Here is a 21,593-nt window from a genome sequence, read left to right on the forward strand (position 1 = left end):
TGTACGCTCTTGACTGGTCCTAATGGAACGTTGAACATTAATTCTGTCGCAGTGACATGAAAACAAGCCTCCAAAAGTTGGCAATTATTTCTCCCGCCGCTTTGTCTTTCGTGACCTGCAAAACTCTTTTTCAATAAACACTTCATGTCTCCACTTCCTGCCGGGCCCACGTCTTTCTCCGGCGCTCATATATTTCCTGCTGTACTAGAAAGAAAATTCTCCCTTCTTGAAGAGCTGAGAGCTTTTTCTTTTTTTTTTTTTTTTGTTATCCTTTAATTTCCCCCCCAAAACCCTGCAGCCTCCTCATAACATATCCATTGAAGGCAATTCTTCTTTTTTACTGTCGGTTCAGACAGTAGGCCTGGCTGGATAATCAGTTTAATACTGACAACTGTGTTAACCATTTAACTGACAGAATATATTTTCTGTTATTAATGGTCCTGATTGTAATTTCTCACAGACTGAAGCCTGGACAGAGAGTTTCCGCTCCCTTTAATTAAATTGTTGGGGTGGGGAAAAAAAACAACCAAAACAAACACTTTCACATTTTAAATTTAACCGCTAAAGGTTCCAAGGAGATAGAGCTGCATGGAGGAGAAGCCGTTTGACTAAAACCGGCTGAAATTATTGAGACAAAACGGAATGCAAAATTAAAACCAAATAAATAAATAAATCCCCCCCCCTCATCTCTGCTCCTGCTTGTAAAATCACTTCCTTTGTATGTAGGGAGATTCGCACAATGTATTTATACGCACACACACGCACACACACACACACACACACACACACACACACACACACACACACATCCATGTGTACAGTATTTGTGACATTTTATAACACACGTGATGAGTCATGGGTGGGTGCTGGGAGTTAAATGACCGCGAGGGCAGAGGGCGGGGGTGCTGCGATACGCGCCATGAGTGCACGCCAGCCGAGCGTTAACCGGTGCCTCCTTCCCTCACTCACTCTCCCCACCCTCCACTCCCCTCCCCTCCCCTCCCCTCCCCTCCCGCAGTATAAATCACCTGATTGATGTCCATGCTGTTGTCACACGTCAGGGGGCGAGCCGACGTCAGATCATTGGAACCCAGGAAAGTGGAGATGATGCCGTTCTGGTCCACCTTCCTGATGGTGGTGCCGTCCACGAAATAAATCAGGCCGTTCTTGTCCACGGCGACGCCTGTTGACACCCGGCAAGGAGGGGGAGGTAGGGGGAGGAGGGGGGGGAGTGGAAGGGGAGGGGGGGAGAGAGGGAACTTGTGACAACGGCAAAACAGTCGCGGGTCTGCGGTGCGGGCCGCTTGCATGACTCAGTGGACGGAACACGATGGATACATGTGTTGAGCTTGCCTCCCCATTATTCAGGTCACTGCAAAAAGCACATCGGTCAATAATTCATGGGCTGCTTTTCTGCTATTAAATAATTTCTCAGGCTGAAGTGGGAAAGGCTGTATTTATACGCTACACCTGCACTCGCCCCCCTCTTGTAAGGCGCCACTCCCTCCCTCGTCTAAAACAGGACTTTTTTTTTTTTAAGTGCTGGTGTTGGTGTGGATGGGGGGGATGGGGGGGGGGGGGAATTTTCTTTTCTTCAAAACATTCCTTTGTTTTGCTTTGTTTTTTTTCGGGGAGGGACAACAATCAGGAATCTGCTCACTGCTCTTGGAAATGGCCGTGCAAAGGAGTGGGAATGAAAGCTTTGGTCAATTTTAGACGAAGGGGGGGGGGGGGGGGGGGCATTTTGGAGAGCAGTTGCCATGGTGACGGCTGTCGGCTAAATTGTCTCTGTGATTGAGTGTCAGCCAGGAGTTGTGAGTTGCAGGAGGGGCCAGTGTGAAGTTGCAATAACCATTTTGTCCCAAACTGGGAAAATACATTACGGGACCTCGGCAGCCCCGGCTTGGCTTCCGTGTCACCATGCGGCTTAATAGAGAGCTGCACCGATGGGGATTCAATCATACCTCGCATACAAGCCCCCCCACCCCCCCATCCCCCGCACATCCCTTTTTTTTCCCTCCACACTGACTTTGGGACTCTTTGGGGTCTGGACTTTAATTTGAAAGGATGAGACCCGCTGATCTCAGGAGCGCCAGTGTACAGCAAAAAGATTTCTTTAAGGGAGTGGGTTTTCTTTTCATTTTTTTATATATATATATAAAACTCCGCCCGTACCTCTAGAGTATAATTTCCTTTTTCAATGAAGTCTTTAAAAGCTTCTATGGAAGGTGAGTGGTTTGGTTTGACCTGTGGCTGCGTCTGCTCGAGATTGCTTTCTGCTAAAACATTGACGAGCCGAGGGAGCCGGCGGTGGATCCTCCGGAACGGGCCATCTGACAGTTTGAGGATTCTCAGACAGATGAAAAGTGTCACGTTCCAGCAGAGTTCAGCAAATGTCTGAGGTGGAGGAAGCGAAAAGATAGAGAGGGAAAGAAAAAAATAGCCCCCCCCCCCAAAAAAAAAAAAAAAAAAAAAAAGAAAACACAGAGAAGAGCAGCCATCTGCTGCTCCTTCCCTCGGTCTCAGTTTCCACCCACTCTGTCATTAGAGGCGCTCCCTCCGATCGCCTTCCGCTCAGAGCCTTTATCACCCGGCTAAAGCTGTGCTACTGCAGCGGCTGGCATTCAAAATGGACAACGAGAGCGAGACAATTCATCTTGCGACCTTTTCATCTGGAAGAATTTCTGTGTGTGTGAGTGTGTGTGGGGCTGGGGAGTTGCAAGGTGCAGATAACCATGCGCTGTTTGACTGTCAAAGACTCAAAGAAGTTCATCGCCGTCGCTGACACGTGGCGGCCGAGCTGCTGCAAACTTTCAATAGAGTGATGTGTTCAGACGTGCTTTTTGAAAAGTTTTTTTTTTCTTCTTCTTCCCTTTCCAAGAGACTCCAGAATTTATGGAGCTCCAGACATGAAAAGGGGAAAATGAATAAAAAAAAGAAATAAATTGTGGCCACAATATGGATATAGCGTGCACACAAAATCAGAATTTGTACCCCCGAAATATTAGTTTCTAATAATAATAATAATAATAATAATAATAATAATAATAATAATAAAGATCTAAAGGGCTTTACAGGCAGGTACTTTGTTGGTTTGCTTATGTTCATATTGAAAAGACATAAATGCACGTTTTCTACATGTCCCATGATAAATTTTTTTCTCCTATGAGGTGGGTCACCAAAACACTCCATCTCTCTTGCTCCTGTTACGCTCAAATTTTAGAACCCATGGTGGCCCAACGAGTCAAAAAGTTTATCCACCCCGTTCTAATTGAAGCACTTCCTGATTGGGTCAACCCGCCCTTCCCTCTCATGGCCAACATCTTCATGAGTTTTGCATCCCTACCTTTGGGGCCGGTGAGTGACGCCTCGGGAGCCTTGCCCCCGTCGCCACAGTGGTTTTCGTCAAAGGGGAGACAGTGCTCGCCAGTCCCCGCCACCACGTCAGTGTTGGACTGCAGGTCCTTGGTGCCGGCCAGGCTCTTGGGCCGGTAGATCTTGCGGGAGTTTGTGTCCGACACGTACAGCTGACCAGTCACCGGATCGGTTGCCAGGTAGTAGCGGTGCGCCGGGTTGTTACTGCATTCAAGACATGCGCTTCGGTTAAATATTACATATTATCCGCCGCGTCCGCTTTACACCCCCCGAGGACTTTTCTTTAAATTACACTTCCTGCATTGAGAAAAAAAAGTCCTCAAACGGTGCCGATTCCCCTCCGAAGCAATCTTACATGTAATCTCTCTAAAATACTCAGTGTGAAAAAACTACTGGCCTTTATGGAATTTACACTGATTTTGTTTTTCCTCCCCTCTGAATAAAACATTTGGAGTTTATTGCATTACACATCTCCAGAGGTGGCACTGTTATTGGTATGCATTAGATTTTTTTTTTCTAGCTGTGCAGATATTCAAGATCAGAAAACGCCAAGATTTAACAAGCTCCTTGAATGTTAAAAGTATAAGGAAGCAGCCAGATTATTTTTTTCAAATGAAATGAGGCAATAAAGCAGGACAGAAAGTTAATTTAAGTGTGCCATTATGAATATATTGTAGGCATTTAGGTTTTTCCGAGGGACACCGTAAAAGGTTATTACAGTTTTTTTTCATTTCATGTCAAAGCTTCAAATAGAATCATAATTTGATTGAAAAAAATCGCAAGGACACCAATTATGTGACAGGAGAGAAAGGGGTGGTGAAGAGTGATGTATCTAAAAAATGAAAATAAAATATAATGATGTAAAATGTTGGTATATTCATCCCTTTAAATTTGAATGAAAAAAGGAAGGGATTTAATTCAAAAGACAGATCTTTTAATTTGTTGCCTTTAATTGAAATTGATGGAATATTTCTAAAAAGTTATATAACATCTTTGATAAAATAACCAGTCATAAAAATAAATAAATAAATAAATAATAATAATGATGATAATAATAATAATAATAATAATAATAATAATAATAATAATAATAATAATAATAATAATAATAATAATAATGATAATAATAATAATAATAATAATCATGATGATTGAATGTTAACATTTTTTGAATAAAAATGAATATATACACATGTATATTAAAGTATCATGGTAGCATTTTTCCCTGAGGCCAGATTTCACACGTAGCAGGTGTTTAAGCGTCATTAAAATGCTAAAAACAGCGGCAGTTATCATGAGAAATAGCCAGGCCTCAAAGTGCAGCCATAAACAGCACTTCTCTGGTCTCGGTCCGCCATAATGGAGCCTCAAGTCAATACCTCAAGTCGGCTTCGGAGGTGGAATAAAAGTGACGGCAAAATAAATGTGGCAATGAAACATCTTTGTAAAATGATGAAGATGGAGTCGTAAAAAGATGACAGCAATTATGAGTCAAAGTAAAAGCCCAAAAATAGGTTGGCGACGGCGGAGTGCCTATAAAGAATTCAGACGCATATAAGTAACTCGTTCTTTTACAGTCGCTGAGGCTGGAGGGGGGTGGAAACAGTAAATGAAACACCTGTGTGACATCAAGACGTCCAGCTTAAAAGTGCTGCTATAAATGATGCATTGGGAGGCCTTTTTGGAGGGAACTTTTTGGGCTATTTTGTGTCATACCGCATGTAATATTTTGTGCTCTACCTTAAAATCCCTTTCATAAAATGTTCTGCCAAAGACTATTTACAACCTAAGAAGGACCATAAAGGCCAGTGACATGTAGAAAAAGAGATGTGTGAAGTGTAAGTAGGAAAGGTTGAACTGGGGAAAGATCCGGTGTTGAGCTGGAAGGAAGCATATCGCCAGTGGACTCGTTTTCATTCCAGTCAGCAGCAAGCAGCTCCAGACGTTATCTCTTCAACTTGACAGTGCATTCTCACATTATCGTCATCGTCATCATCATCATCATCGTCCCCAAAAACAATCGTCAAAGACTGCTCACCGGAGCTATGCTGACCTCTGAAGCTACATGAAAACCGTCTTTATTACCCATTACAAGTTTTATTGGGGTGACTGACAAAACTGCACTTTACAAGGCAGCTTAATTTATGATCCCCGGTGCTTAAGAGGGGACTTACGAAATGAAATACGTGAATGCGGGCATGTAAAACTCCTCTGCGTCTGATTCGAGCAGCCAAAAATCACACGCGGGGCAGCAAGTACGCCTGACAGCATCAACAGTGAGAGGAGGGAAAGTGTTTCTGCTGCTGCTGCTGCTGCTGCTGCTGCTGCGGCTTCCAGGCGACTCACAGCAAAACATTAATCCAAATCAAGCGGCTGTCATGCTGACAAAGCGACTTCATTTCTATCTGCGCAGCCTGGTGGCATGTGGGATCCGTCTAATCGGCGGCACGCACTCACTTTCCTCGATGCTGATGTCTCAATCGCTAATACCAAACACCTGTAAAAGCCATTTAACCCATTTGCAAGGCTACAGGAGATGTCCCTGCTCAGTGCAGCGAGACTGGACGTGGCTACACACCAGCGTATGCTGCACTGCAAAATTGTCCTTGCGCAAATTATAACATTTGGCCAAGTGTATCGTGGGAGCTGCAGCTGTAGCCGAGCCTAATTGAAATTTGCCAAATTGTGCTTAGTCGTCTGCGGTGCCAGCGGTGACTGTAAAAGAAAGTGTTAGGCGTGCGCGTGAGAGGAGGACGGTACAGACGGTGACGCACAGGCAATGCTGAAGGCACATGCACTCAGACAAAAACACCTACCTGTGTCTAAAGTCCTTGTTTCTATGAAGGGGGACGGAAGGAGCAGGAAAGAAGGGCAAAGAATGGAAAGAATTGCTTTTACAAACCTTACACAGATATGCTGTGACTTCTGACTTCCTTGATTACTCACAGGTTTTTAATTATCTCTAAGCCTCTTAGCCTTTTTGTTGAAACCATAAGTGGTAAATTAGGCGTACAGTAAATGTCATCAAGGACAGAGAAAATGTCGACATTTTTCAAGGAAATAAAAAAAAAAGGTACCTTCTTAAAAACACATTCAGAAAGTCATAGTATCCGCCCCCTTAAATGATCAACACAGGCACAAGAGAAAGTCAAATGCAATGACAATCTGTTTGGCAGAGAGAGGAGGAGCAGCACAGAGTGCAATATCCCTGAGAGAAAAAATATGCAGTGCCGTGCAGCGCTAACGTTATTTTTCTCAATTTGAGCGCTCATATTGAAATATTGATTCTGGCGCTTGTTATATTGCCCAGCAAGGCCCGTGGATGACACAGGGATGTTACTCTCATGGTGACAAAAAGGTTTGAGGGAATTCTCACGTGAAGCATTTGGATCCTCACATACAACAAACAGGCGTCGGACTTTACATATAGATCAAAAAGACAAAGCAGAGGCAGCTGAAGGTTTTACAATTCTAGGAGAAATGAATGTCAAATTACTATTCACTTTTTTTGCAGACGTGCCAAAGTAAATCTGCCCTATTTGAATTTTACCAGCATGAATTTTCATGATTGCCCCCCCCCCCTCCCTTCTTGTAAACACTGTAAAATTGGCGCCGGGGGACATGAAACATTTCAAAAACCAGCGTTTCTACAAGCTGGGGGCGGCTGTGCATGCAGGCTCCCTTTTACAGCAGCGCCTCGCTTTCAATTTATAACGTTACACGCTTTGGCAGGGAAAGCGTTGGCCTGTAGTAAGTGACTGGGTCAGGGGTGCACCGACAGGTTAGTGCAGTAAATGGGAACGTTTTCAGTCACTTGTTTCGGTCAAAGGCAACAGTCCCAGTCTTCAACTCCCATCAACTGTTCTGCGCTCCGTGTGGCCTCCTCTGTCCTTTATCGCGCTCTTGTCATGTACCTCTTGTGAAGGATGACGGCCCAGCTTACATCTAATCAACATCTGCTGCTTCGAAAACAGCCAACTGGCCAAATGAGAGTCATTAGCGCGCAAAGCCAACTTGGCACGAGGATGTAAATCATCTCAATTAAACGGCGGAGACAGGATGTCTTTCCTAATTACAGAGACGGTTTGGGAAAGGGAAAAAAAAATATTTCAAATTTAGGGAAAAACGACCAATTTCATTTGTGTCCCTCTTGTTTGTACGCGACAGAAGAAAAGTGAAAATATTAGGCGTGATGGTGATGGCAGCAGTGAGAGCACCGGAGAACACCCACTCTTTAAACATTAGAATTTCTATTCTGCAATTTACAGAAGCAGCTAGCCTTTAACAAAGTGCCAAGCCCTGACAAACAGAAGCATCAGCTTCGATAAGTGCCGACCGCTGTTCACATTGGGAACCACAATAGTCCCCAATGAACCATTGGTGCTGTGCATTAGAGAGGATAAAATAACTTCTCAGTACAATGTAAGTGCATGCAATTAACCATCCCAGAATTGCTATCTGAATTGGTAAAGGTTATCCAAGCCTGCAAAGAAGCTGGAAGACACGTTGTCAATACTGCTGAGTCGGAACCAGACTGGAGTTTTCCAAATTCCAGTGTCCAACAGCTTCTAAATGCAACTCAGTTTTTCACAAAATACATGTGAGAAGCTTCTAGCTGTAACTGGATGTTGAAAGACCATTGGCTCAGCTGGAGTAGGTCTAATTCTTGGAACAAATTTGGGTTGAGTCGCGGTTTTGATGGGTGGGTCAAAGTGGGTTGTCGGCGTCTAACGACAAGGGTCCTGATAAATGGTTCAGTGTCTGACATTTTCCCTTGTAGTGGAGTTACATGTCAGGGCTTCCTGCTCTCACCCTTGTGATTGGCACTTTGCTCAGGCGATTAGGACACAACAAGGGCTCTCTGGCGTTTGGAGAATCTCACTCTACGCCGATGACATATTATTGTTCATTACCAACCCTGACAACTCCATCCATCAGGGCATAAAAAGTTTGATTAACTAATTCTGGGGCAACCTTGGCACCACCTTCCACTGGGACTTTTTTTTTGAAAGGTTGTGGAATTTCATTCTTTGTTTGCTAATGTAAAATGGATAACAAAAGAAACATCTGAACAACTCAAGGTTTTTACATTGGCCGGCTTTGTCATTGTCCGCTTTCAGTCAAAATATTGGAAACACAAGCACAAAAGAAAATATTATCTTTTAACATTTCATCTTGCTTGAACCCAATTCAAGGCTGACATTCAAACCTTGGAATTTCCAAACTTCACGAAGAGAAAAAGCCAACAACTTCTTCACTGATTTTTTTAAAATCTTTTTTTTTTAAGAGGCATGCGCTTTCTCTTACCTGAGCTCCATGATACTTGTGACATTGCCAGATGGGTAGATGCGTCTGATGTAGTTAAAATCGCCAACATACAGGCTCCCGTCGATGCCCCACGCCAGCGCCACCGGTGCCAACAGCTTGTTACCTTGGGCTTGGCCGTTACAGCTGGGGCACGAGATACTCCTGCGCCGCCCGTTACCCATGACAGTGGAGATCACAGGGGGCTGGAGTGAGATGAACTGGTTCTCCCCGTTGCCTTTGTAGAGGATGCCTGGAAAAAAAGAAGACCAACAAATTAGCAGCTTATTTAGATGATCAAAAGCGTGCGCGCACGCGCGCACACACACACACACACACACACACACACACACACACACAAAGGCAAAAGTTTGTTCTCTGAACTGAGTTCAAAAAAGCAAAAACATTCAAATCATTCTTAAAAGAAAAAACAAACAAAGATTGTGACAAATGATTGTTTAAGGGCACATTTTTTTTTTTAACATGTCGTATTGCTTACATGTATATATATATATATATATATATATATATATATATATATATATATTGTATAACTCAAACTCAAACTCAATGTTTTGAGAAAAATGCAACTAATTTGTTGCGAGATCATCTAACTAATGTGATATAATTTCAAGTTTGGTGTACTACATATGTGTATAAAAACTCAATATTTTGAACCATACAAACAAATGTAAGCCTACAATGCAACCAAATAGAATGTTTAATAAAAAATGTATCTTCCTCATCTGCCACTCGTGCTCACAACCAGGGAGTATCCAGAACAACACAACAGCGCAGTTCATGCCTCCTGACTGAAGGCTCGCCGAAACTTGGTGAGTCACTACAAATTAATAATTGAACTAGGAGCAAATATAGCCATGTTTTCTTTTTTTTTTTCTATTAGCGGGGAGAGTGTTGAAAGAAGAGATGTACAGGATTCTCTTCAAAGAGGACCGGGAGGGGGAAGAACACATCAAAAGGAAGAAGTTTCATGCTGGAAGCTCTTAATTATTCACATCAGACAACATGTTGGAATTCACGCTGCCTTCGTCCTAATTAGTGGATCTGTGGGTCTCGCTCAACGGCCACGTCATGTTGCTCTCCCACAGCCGTGTCCCGCAAGCCATCCTAACCTCCCCGATGTATGTCAGCCGGCTCGTCCCGTCTCTGATTAGTTCCTTTCATTGATTTAATCAGATGAAGGGCAAATTCAAATGAAGGTGCAAGCTGAGACGGGCCGGGCCGCCGAGACTCCCGGCAGGATGATCTGACCAATCCGGCTTTTGTATCTGAGAGTGTCGTAACAAAGACAAATAGGTATCTGGGGGTGGAGTGGAACCTGTTTTTTCTCCCCCTCCCCCAGCATGAGGCCATCAAGCGGACGACCTTGGGACTCGAACTGAACTGTGATCCACGCACGGAAACGCATGGAACGGATGAAAACTCTCAGTGAAAGCGAAAGGTCGACACGTTGCCCACGGACCGAACAAAAAAAAAAAACAAAACAAACAAAACAAGCGAGTGATGCAGTCTGACCAGAATTTTAATGTGTATTTGCATAATAGCTCCTTAACATTCCGGGGGAAATGACAAAGACGTTTGTAATAGCCGGGAGCCTAATGGATCAGCCGCAGCAGTTTGGCTGACGTTCATTATTGTAAGAAAAAAAAAAAAAAAAAAAAGAAAAAAAGGGGGGAGGGGAGAAAGAAATGAAAGAAGAAAAAGCCTACATTTGACGGCGAGGTCGTTTTGGCGCTTTGCCGCGGCCCCTCTCTGTTTACACTTCCATCACAGTTTACTGTAAACAGCACAGGCTATTAGACACCATAATGGAGGGGATTAAACACAATAATTATGCCCTACCCACACAATCGCGCCACAAATTATACGGACGCTGCAATCTTTCACTTTTATTTTTTACCCACACTTCCGTGGCGCTCCGGCATCAGAGCGAGTGTGTGAGCGGGCCGGCGGGCTGGGCAAGGAGCTGGTTCACTTCTCTTCCCTCAAGGACACTTGGTCATAACACATTACTGCTGATGATTGTTGCGAGGATCAAGCTTGTGACGTCTCAGCTGGAGACCTGCACTGATGGGACTTTTTGGCTCCTGACTGGCGCCGCTGGCCCGGGCCCCCCCCCGACAGCAACACTCTTGCAGCGTGTGCACTAAAATGACTTTGCGAAGAGATTTTTTATTTTTTTTTATTTTTTATTTTTATTACTGCTTTCATTCCACCACGTTATGAATTTAAAAGGGGAAAAATACATCTAAAAAAAAAAAACTATAAGTGGTACCGACATGGCGTGCGAGGGAAGTTTAAATTACACTTTTGGTTTTTCTGCACACACACCGAAACAAGGCGCGTCCCCTGAAGAGAATTTTCTTTCTTTTTTTTTTTTCTTGCAGCAGAGAAGATTTTGAGCTGAAGTGTAATTATGGCAGCTGGATGGAGCAACCGCGAGGGATATGCCTGCGTTTTGATTAGTAAACAAATGTGTGAAGGTGCGGCGGTGAAGGATAGAAACATCCTTTTTACCTCCGGCAGCATCTGTTGCTCTGTGACTCCAAGACCGGTGGAGCGCCGCTGCCTCCTACGAGACTGTACGGCGGGCTGCAAACCCACCGTGGGCCACGAGGCTTCTGAGAGCAAATGAAGCGCGCTAGCTTCGTTTCCATCTCTGTGTTTATGTTCACATTGGATTGCGGTGCTGTTAAGCTCACGAAAGGGCTGGTGGTTGTAACTGTGAGGAAAATCTCTTTTTTTTTGCATATTTTGCAAAATAACCGTTTCTGTGTTGCCAATGTTGGACATGCATTGACATGAATTTAAACATATATGTGGGCACATGGTCCTGTGCTATCTTGACATAAACTCCCTTTAGCAGGTAATGCAGGACTCTTCAACTAACTTTCAAGCACTCCATTGATCAACAAGCAAAGCAACCACCGTCAGACACAAGTCGTCACAGGTTTCACAAAAGTTTAATCAATTGAATTCTTTCTGCATCTCTCTTTTCTCAACTAAGACATTTGGAATTTTTTCCTCCACTTGTTTATTCTCAAACATAGCCAACAGCGGCTAATTGAAATAGCCATAACTGACCATGGTTGAATGAAAGACTGGACAGAATTCCTGCAGATCTCGTCTTGTTATTTGGAAACTCTTGAAAGATGTTTTTTTTTTTTCACCTTGAGATGGAAACAAGGTATGTAAGCGAGGAGACGGGGCAGCTGGCCTGCTTTATGCTCACAGCCTGTGAATCATTTTCAATATTCCTTTTAAACGGTCCACAACTTGAAGGCCACACTCAGGGTAATTAAAAATAAGTTTGCTAAAAGGTTTAAAAAATGAGGCCAATACGAATACGGAAAAAAAAATAACGCCTTTACAGTAATTAAAATGTTTTTAGATGGTCTAAATCACCAGTTAAAAAAATTCATGAAACTAGTCTAAATGTCCATTTTGGGTCTAATTTTACCAAATAAATGACCAGAGAGTTGTTGTTTATTCCACAAAAACTAAAAACGCTAGCCCACTTTCTATTGAATTGTGTGGCCTGCAAAGTAAATCCCAGGGAAGGGAAACTGCTCACAAAGCCGCGACCCAATAAAAACAGCTCCGCGAAAAGTTTACACTCCAATCATTACCCAGCACACATCCATGCATGGATTAATCCGGTTTCTAAGCGGGTATGCGTCAACCAATGGGTGATGTCATCTGTCTATCTTGATATGCAGTCAACAGTCCGAACAAAAAGAACTGCCCTGTTTCTCCAGACGGCAACAAGCCTCAAGCTCGCAGTGAGGAAAAGAAAGGCCGGAGGACGCGACCCAAGCTCAGGCACCAGCAGTTTGCTGGATCGAACTCAGCGGGCTCCGGAGTGCGAGCAGATGCTCGGAGATGCCGCCGTGGCGAGGGTCCTTGGCCACAGACGATAAGAGAAGCAGACCTCGGACACTGCGAGCGGCGCCGAAGGGAAACGAGACCTCGGAAGCCGGTTTGCTCAGCGTGCTGGGTGAAGAAAGTCGAGGTTTAAAGCGTTAAGCAATCAATACTGGAGCAGCAATGACAGCAAACAGCGATATTTGAATTCATCCTCATGTCGACCAAGAATATTGAACTGCCCCGGGGGCTATAAATCTCAAATGTCCGAAAAAGTAGCAAAACGCTAGACTGAATAATTTAGATTAAAATGAAAAATGTAGGGGGTTGAAAAAAGGGGTGGATTTGCAACCTCAGCGGTAAAAAGACAAACATATGGCTGAGGGGAAAGATATGGGATTATTGATGGGGTCATGATAATTTGATGTATTTTGAATATATGCATATATACAGTATATATAAGAGTAGCAGAGTTGTCAAAACCTTTTCACATTCTTGGAATGCCCTCTGAGCATGAACCACTTTAAATTTACAAACCCCGTTAATCTTACTCTGTTCTTATGTGTGTTCAGAATTTTTTTTTTTTTTTTGGGGGGGTTTTACTTTTAACAAAATTCCTCTATAGTCTGAGTGTTAAAGAAAAGTGCAAGGAAGCTTCAGGGAGGGCAGCAGTGTGCACGAAGACAGTTCCACACCATCTGCTTGTCATTAAATTCCCGTCGTCATGTTTCCAGGAACGACTCGTGCACGCTAAGGCTTTCATGACAGAAACACCTGACCCCCCCCCCCCCCCAAATAAATCCAAACACGTCCACGGCTAATAAAAGACGGAGACGCGACATTAGCATAAAAAAATAATGAAATAATGTACACTTGCAACCTATCTGTTGATCACATCTCACAACAGCTACAACTGCAGCTGTGATGCCACCGCGGTTAAGAAGAAAGACACGAAAAAAGAGAAAGCTTTGGAGACGGCGGTGCCAGACTCCGAGACAGGGAGGGATGAAACGCAAAATGCAGACGAAGCTGGAGGCACATCTCAGTTTTCTCCTGCACGCACAACAAACTTCACACTCGGGATGGCTTGACAGATTGGGTACGACGACGGGCGCCGGCATCTGCTTCTTTAATGTTCACCAAAGGAGCAGGTTGAAACAAAGAAGAAGAAGGAGAGAAGAAGAAGAAGGAGGAGGCGGCGGTTTGGTTCCAGAAGCCGTTTCTGTGACATGTTTTTCCGCGGCTGCCTCTGACAAGGGCGAGTTTTGCGTGTTGGCTGAGATGAGAGCGGACAGGATGGACGGACGGACGGCACGGGCAGCGCTGACCCAGCCGGTTGTAGGAGGGTGCGCACGTACGGCTGAGATGTAGGCAGCCTGGAGCTGCGGTTACAAAAGCCTCTTCAAAAAAATAAAAAATAAAATAAAAAAATCGACCCCCGCAGGTTGGATAATAATGGAAATCATCTCTGAGGTGCCAACACCACCCAACTAAAGAACGTAAGCGCACGTCCTTCCCTGGAGTTAGAGCCTCTTCCTATTGCGCGGCCTCTTGATGGAAGGGTTAGAAAGGCGCCACTGAAATTTGTTGCAAAATGAGCAGCTGCATTTTAATCCAGAAAGATGCTAGGATGAATGATGTTACATGCACACACACGCACACACACGCACAGCCAGTACAACACTAGGTTGAGCGTGTGTGTTTTAAGAGATGCTGTTCAGATCCTGGCGGAGGACACGCAAAAGTGTTCAAGTATCATCCATAGTTCCAACTGCAGCCCTCAGGATATAAATTTCACAAGGCGGAGGAGGAGTTTTAAAATGTTTGCAAGACGATGCCACCCTTAGCAAAGCTGGGTGAAACTCAGCAAAGTTCACTGACCATGCAGAAGAACACAGAAGTCTTTGTCTAAACTTCAGTGTTTTTCAGCCTCCTCTTCAGCAAAAAATATGTAAAGGCATTCGGTATCTATAATATATCCAATATAATTCACTGTAATATACTCGTGTCTAATTTTTTTCCCCATGCATAAATGGCGGAAGCGCCAGAAAAGTTAATCAGCGAGAATTTACACAATGAATTTCAAGAATAAAGAGTTTAAATAGCTTGACTGGTAAATCCCCCCCGACCGAAACCGAGACATCCACTGCCGAGCTGCGATCTGGCGTGCGGCGCCGGGGACTCTGCTGAGAGGCCGCAGCTGTAACCTCCACGATTTCCCGAGATGAAAGGGCCACAAATTGCGTTGGACAACTGGAACAGCGGCCCGGGTCTTAGTGTCAAAAACGGCAACCTGGCAAAGTGACAATGTGTAAATGGCCCCGAGGCCGCCCGCCGCCTGATCGCTGCAGTCACACTGCCGCCTCCGAACGTCTTCTGCAGCCACGGCTCGCCAGCGCCCGGCTCGGGCCTGCACGCCTACGCGCGTGCGTGCGTGCGTGCGTGCGTTTGGCCAACGCGCGCCTTTTTGACACGTCCATTACGCACCTCTCGATTGGTCTCGCGTGCATGCACGACAGAGACGAACTCGTGTCCGTTTATTGCGCTCGGCAATTAAAGTGAGTCTGATTGATGACGGGCGGCCGCGGAGAAAGAAAAAGAAAAAAAATAATCCGCCTGATTGGATTAATGCGCTAATTAATAACGCCGCCTGTTCATCAAAAATGCAAGCAAAACGTCGACGTCTGCCCCCAAAAAAATAGTGGCCGCGGCGGCGCCGCACCCTGGTGGCGCCGCCGCTGATTTATTCCGTCATTACTGTGAACGATCGGCCCTTCAAAACTTCTGCAGGTGGGACGTCGACCATCTCTCATCCCGATTCAGCCGTTTATCGCGACGACTCAGGCCGCTGATGAGCCGACCAGGCCTGCTCCCCCTCCCCCCCTCACCCCCATCCTGTGCCCCCCTCCGGGTACTTCTGCATTAAGTGGCCCCATAGAGCCATGCAGTGTCACTTCCCATCATGGCTCTGTAACTCCCATGACACAACAGGACGCATTTGTCGACCACAGCATGAGGTGAGGTGATGTCGCACTTGGACTTTCTGGCCTTTATTATGTTTTCATCGAAAGATCAAAAGTCCAGGACTTAAAAATCTACGACAGGTCAAAGGTCGTCCTGCCAGCTGTTTTACGTGTCTATGTGGAAAATGGGATTTTTGGCCGCAGTACCTTGAGTGGCCACTGGGAATAAAAAAAAAGAAATCACCGCGCTGCCATATTTGCAGTCCGGTGTCCATCGATCTACGACGCGCTCACCGTTCTGGATGTCCAGGATGTGGTGCTTGTCCAGCGTCCAGCCTCCCATGTTGGAGGCGTCCAGCTCGTAGCCCTGCAGCGCCGCCGTCCTCTTCTCCCACAGCACCACGTCCAGGCACGACTCGTACTCGTACCCCACAGACACTGGAAAAAAAACAGGGGTGGGGGGGGTTGGGGGGCAGTGAAAAGACGTTTGCTGCGAAGAGAAGCTTCGACAACATCGACTCGGCCCGCCGCACAATTCGGCCGTTCCCTTGCGTTTGCCGATGACGCTTCTGCTGCGCGATTCCCTGGGCCCCATTTTGTGTTTATGCGTGTGTTGTGTGTGGGTGGTCGGAAGGGCCGGGGGAGGGCTGCTCTTGCATCGTACCTGCGTGCAGTTGGCACTTTTACGCCCTCACTCCTCGTTGTCTGTTTTATCTTGTGTAAATGGAAACAAACCGTGACAGGAAACAGCGTGTGTAATGGCGTGAATTACACCGGCGATGGGAGCTCAGATGGAGCATATTACAGTAAATGTCATAAATGGCGTTATGTGGGTATAGCTGCGAGCGGTGAGCGAGCGCTGGCTGTTGACTATCACGTCAGTGGGAAGGTGTTGCCGGTCGGAGCCATCAGGGGAAATGTGTTCTCCCCTTGTCGACAAAGGTTTTATGCGGTGGAAAAACACACACGCAGCAGAGGGAAATAATTAGGTCACGAAGACAGCGGCGTCGTTTTATTTTATTTAAAAAAGGTTGTGAAAGCGATAAGGCAGCATCCCTGTGTTAAATATTCACTTTCACTCTTTTCTAAAATCACTGAACCTTTCCTTTTTTCCTTTATAAGATTTAAAAAAATAAATTTTCCACCTTGCAAGAACATCAAATGGGAGCGACAGCGAATGTAAAACCATCAGTGAGCCTTAATGCTCAAGATTTCACATTAGTATTTGGGGGAAATGTTGACATTATGATAATGCGAGCCATTTTTCATTTATTTGTTTACCCTCTTTGAAGAAGAAAAAAATGCATTACAGGCAGTATTTCAGTCACTGCACAGCTGCTCAAGCATCATGCACAGCAAACAAGGAAGTCAGCAGAAGGGCGTCGACTCTGCACCACCGGGAGGTTTCTGGTTTCTATTTTTTTTTTTCCCTCCACGCCACCTGCTAAATCAGTTCTGCTCACGGAGAGAAGAAAAAAAAACCCAGTCCCTGGATAAATCATGTCCAATTTAAACTAAAATAAATTTTGCAAAGTTCAACCAAGGTTCAGTGCCGCGGGGTAGACAAGCGTGAGTCTCTGAAGGCGGGACGTGAGGCTTACGCGGCGCCCGGAGTCGGCGGCCTCGCGGCAGAAACTCACCCATGGCCTCGGCGAGGCCAAAGACCTTCTGATTGTAGGCGTCTGTTTTATCCCAGATGAAGGTGTAGGAGAGGTCGGGGAAGGCCGGGAAAGACTTCTGGAACTGACGCCCCATGACGGCCACCATCAGGTGCACCTTCATCAGGCCGAAGGGCAGACGGTCCTGGGTCAGGAGCACCTTGAGGATGGGCTTGTAGCCAGCTGCCCTGGAGCTCAGGTAGACCAGGTTGAGGTCGCTGCCTGGTATGGCCACTTGCTCGTGGAGCACCTGCGATGTTAATTAGCAGTCAGACGGGCGCCAGAACTGGCAGGGAGGAGCAGGAGTGTCAGGAGTCGGTTGGTGTTGAGGTACGGTAAGAGTCATATTTATATCATTATATCTTCACCGAAGGCTATGTTAGCATTATGCCTGTGGCGGTAAAACTCCAGAAATATCACCGCTCCAGAACACGCTGGAGAACATACTGCGGAGACATCAAAATCCAAATCGTCGAGCACTGACATGCGTCGGGTGATGAGAATTCTCGCGACGGCGTTCCTTTTAGCTGGAAGGGCACCGTCTTACTGCTTCTTTTCACGTGCACGGATTCTTACTCTCATTTCAGCCTTGGAAAGGATAACAAACCAAACTCCGAGCGACGTGACCTCCGCGTTATGTGGCCTCGGAATTTATCATTATTACCGCAAAGGCCATTTGTGTGCGGTTGGGTATCTTGAGGGAGCCATATCAATCCAATCACGGCTCAAAGGCAAAGCGAAGGGCAAGTGAGAGCGGCGAAAAAGAAGCCCCGGTTGAGAAAAAAAGCAAAAAGCGAGCCTTTTCCCTGCCACCGCGGTTGGATATTTTCGACAATGATGCGTCGAATGTCACCGAACCGATCGTTAAAATTGTTGAAGAGCACAACGCTGCTTTTTCTCACAATCACCCTAAAAGTTCGGGCGTCCTCGTCCTCACCTGGGTCTCGGGGATGATGGGGCTGTCCTCGGGCGACGTCTTGTACAGGGTGGAGAGGGGCGTGGCCAGGATGAGGGGGTTGGGCCGGACCAGGCCGGTCAGATAGCAGCTGGGGATGTCGTTCTCCTCCCGTTTCATCACCACCGTGTCCATCACGTGGAAGACGTTCCAGGGCAGCCACACGGTGCGGTGCAGCGTGGGGAAGGGAGCGCGCTCGTAGCTCAGCGTGATGGAGGCGCCGCCGTTGGCCAGCAGGTCGAACCTTAAACAACGGAGACAATGGACGCAAAACAAATTTCACACCTGTCTAATAAAAGGCCTAAGAAAGAGCTTCACTCGACACACATCAGCAGACAGAAACGGGTCAAAACCTCGCTAATCTGATCGCCAAGAGCTAATCCTATGTGTACAGTACAACACATCCCAACTGTACAGCTCGGGAATGAACCAGTAACATCTCTTCAATTGCCAATATCTTGCGTCGTTGTGCCCCTTTCATTCATCTGAATTATTAGAGCCGATGGCTCACCCTTTACGAGTCATCACATGAACGGCTAAAACAACGTCATGAATTGCAATAAGCGCGAACAGCGCTGGAAGCCCAGAGCAGAAAAATTCATTTTTCTCCGAACAAAGCCGGGTGATGCTTTCCAATGAAACGGAGAACTCCTCCTCACCGTGGTAGCGTAATCCCCGTTGAAAGCCTCTGTATCGCATTATCATTCACCGGACCTAATTTATGACTATTGTTTAACCAGGCGTGGTGTGAGGGGTCCTTAAATGGCTCGGTTTGGTTTAAAAATCTCCAGAGTTATCTGCGGCACAAAGTTGTTTTTTTTTTTTTTTTTTTTTTTAATTAGCGTGATATTACTCAGGAAGGAAAAGGAGGAGCTGGTGAGGGGAAGTAGAGGGATTGATTCTTGAGTCTTTGAAGCGCAGCTCCATATATCAGCCAGGCCGGGCATTGAGATGCTACCGCACGTTTCCCCCAATTCATGCATGCACCAGCGTAGGGGTTGGTGTGCCCACTCCAGCCAGCCAGCCAGCCAGCCAGCCGGCAGCCAAGCTGTGCAGCTGACCTGGAACAGCTTCCTCCTCCAGCTCTCTCCAGTCTGGGCGGCTGGGCAGCTCGCAGCTGCGGAGAAGGCCCGGCTTTGAGCTAGATGGCCGTTGGCTGACCAAGTGTGTTATCACGTCTCCCTGTCAGAAGAGTCGCAGGGCGGAATATCTGAAGGAAGCAACTAATCCGGGGGCTGTCGACGGGTGTGAGGGGATTGGGGTGGTTTCTCTGCCACTCATAAGCCCCTTTTATTCCACGCTGGCACCGCATAAACACGGGCTCCTCCCTGTTGAATTTTAATGGGGAGCCGGCGGTGGAGGGGGATGGGGGGGAGGGGGGGGGGGGGATTGTAAGTGCTGGTGGGTTGACAGGTATCTGCAAGAATGAACCCCCCCCCCACCTTTGTTTTTTATTTTTGTTTAGTTTTTTTGACGTGACGTGGGACATACGTCGTCTTGTGTGTATTTGCGGTTCCCATTATTAGGAAGGCCGTGTGCAGCGGGAGAAGGTCAGACAGGAATCCGGTGTTTTACTACACCGTGGGCAGATTGATTCGTCCCTCGCTGATTCAATGCATTTTAAACAGCTCGGTTCAGAAATGGCCTCCGCCACCGTGACATTTGCATGAGGGATTGTTCGGGGGCACAAAGAGCCCCACTGTTTCATTTCTGCTGGACTACTTTTTTTTTTTTTTTTTTTCCCAATCATGGTCCTGGGACACAGTTCGCACCGCAAATAAAGTTGTTGTGCGGAATGAACAGCTAAATTCCATTGGAAGGTTCACCGTTCCCGCACCGTCCCTCCAAACAGGAAGTCAAGCGCGCACAGCGTATGGCTCCTCTCGAAAACACAACACAATGCAGCGGATTTCAACTGTCCTTTTCAATTTGTCGCAACACTGGGCTTTACTGGACTACTTTATGCTAGTTACTAGTAAGTAGTAACTAGTTTTGTAACACGGACATGAGCAGTGAAGCCACTAAATCCTGAGAAAACTTTTCCCACCTCATTGAAACTTTTTCACCACTTGATCTACAGACGACTTAATTCGCTACTTAATCTACAATCATATTGACTTTAACAGCCCAGCAACCCCAAATCAAACTGTCTTCACATCAGATTATTCCTCGTTTCATGCTTGTCGACGTCCTGCGATAAGCAATTCCAGCGCGAGCTTAAAGCTCTGGCGTGCTCTCTCCCAGGAACGTTTTCGCGGGTCAAGAGCTGTGCTAAGTGCTGTCGGAGGATGCGCGTCTCCCTCTTACATGCCGTCTTGCCGCGTGACGGTGTAGCCGTACTCCGGGTAATGCAGGAAGGACACGTTGACTCCGATGAGCGGCGTTCCGTCTCCGGTGAGGACCTGACCTCGGATTACCGACACCAGGCTGCAACGGAACGAGCAAACACACGGGGAAAAAAAGGCGTTAAGCAAACAAGAAAACGCTGATCGCTGTCAACACACACAACAAACATGGTTCTTGGTGCCAGCAGCAACATTAGCGAGGGTGCATGTGATCTGTTGCCCCTGCGACATCCACACACGAGTAGCTGTGTTTCCATTGTAGTTTATTGCAAACTAAGAGCGATATTTCTAAAATTTTGACAAAGCACAAATGCATTTTGCAGGTGTTTCCATTGAATGCTGTGAAGCGCATAAGCCGTAATTCTCGTAATATCTTGCAGGAGGAGTTTTTTACTGGAATTATGTTTGCTTTTGTATGCTGTCAAGAACGGTTGTTTACTTGGTAAAAAAGTATCCGGTCTCTCCAAACATAACGCGCCATTTTCACTTGAAGTGAACTGGTCACGTGACCCCGTACATCGTGTTCGGTGACATTTGAATGTGAAAAAAGTTTCCATGACTTTTGCGATATACGTCTATATCGATACATCATGAGAGCGTCAAAACCTTTTAGCCATATTTGAGAGGTTTTTCGATGTTCAGGTGTTTCCATTACCCGCTTTGTATTGCGTTATGAAATTTTTCCGCAATTCTAGGGGTAATGGAAACGCAGCTGGTCACTGTTAGCTATGAAACACAGGGTTGCAAGCGCACCTCTGAGTCTCCGTTCACTGCTGCCGAAGCTTCATAGTTCAGTGGTTTCGGTCCGAGGAGGCACGAGAGCACAATTTTCCCCCCGCCAGTAATAGGCTTATTATTGCCAGTGTGTAATAAGGCTCAACTGTTTGTCACACAATGCATAAACAAACCCGTTAAAAGTTATTTATTCAGGTGTGAGGCCAGCGACGGGAAAACAGCAAACCCGCTGGCCAAAGCAGGAGGGGACGGAGAGGGGAAGAAAAAAAAAAACACACCCAGCGCTTTGTTGAGCGAGTTGGACGGTTAGCACACAGAGTGTGTGGAGGAAATGACCGGCAGTGATCGGCGCATCAAATGACATCCGCCAGTG

The 21,593-nt window shown here is 46.1% G+C and overlaps 1 protein-coding gene across 5 annotated transcripts in view; it reads right to left on the reverse strand.

Annotated features, from left to right (window-relative positions):
- Nucleotides 1-21,593, reverse strand: part of LOC142878541 (teneurin-3) — a 136,683-nt gene that overhangs the window by 12,246 nt on the left and 102,844 nt on the right. For 4 of the 5 annotated variants that reach the window (XM_076012374.1, XM_076012373.1, XM_076012372.1 and 1 more), the window contains 8 exons: nt 20,448-20,567; nt 18,123-18,384; nt 17,168-17,435; nt 15,822-15,965; nt 8,683-8,932; nt 6,192-6,212; nt 3,347-3,579; nt 1,029-1,183 (listed from right to left, as the gene is read on the reverse strand). In XM_076012374.1, coding sequence (XP_075868489.1) covers nt 1,029-1,183; nt 3,347-3,579; nt 6,192-6,212; nt 8,683-8,932; nt 15,822-15,965; nt 17,168-17,435; nt 18,123-18,384; nt 20,448-20,567 — 1,453 coding nt within the window. The remainder of the gene's footprint in view (nt 1-1,028; nt 1,184-3,346; nt 3,580-6,191; nt 6,213-8,682; nt 8,933-15,821; nt 15,966-17,167; nt 17,436-18,122; nt 18,385-20,447; nt 20,568-21,593) is intronic. The other variant, XM_076012375.1, reaches the window with a different exon arrangement.

The sequence above is a fragment of the Nelusetta ayraudi genome, unplaced genomic scaffold, assembly GCF_046127955.1.
Source record: "Nelusetta ayraudi isolate G7.1 ecotype Tasmania unplaced genomic scaffold, CSIRO-AGI_Nayr_v1 ptg000005l, whole genome shotgun sequence".
In the NCBI taxonomy this organism is placed as follows: domain Eukaryota; kingdom Metazoa; phylum Chordata; class Actinopteri; order Tetraodontiformes; family Monacanthidae; genus Nelusetta; species Nelusetta ayraudi.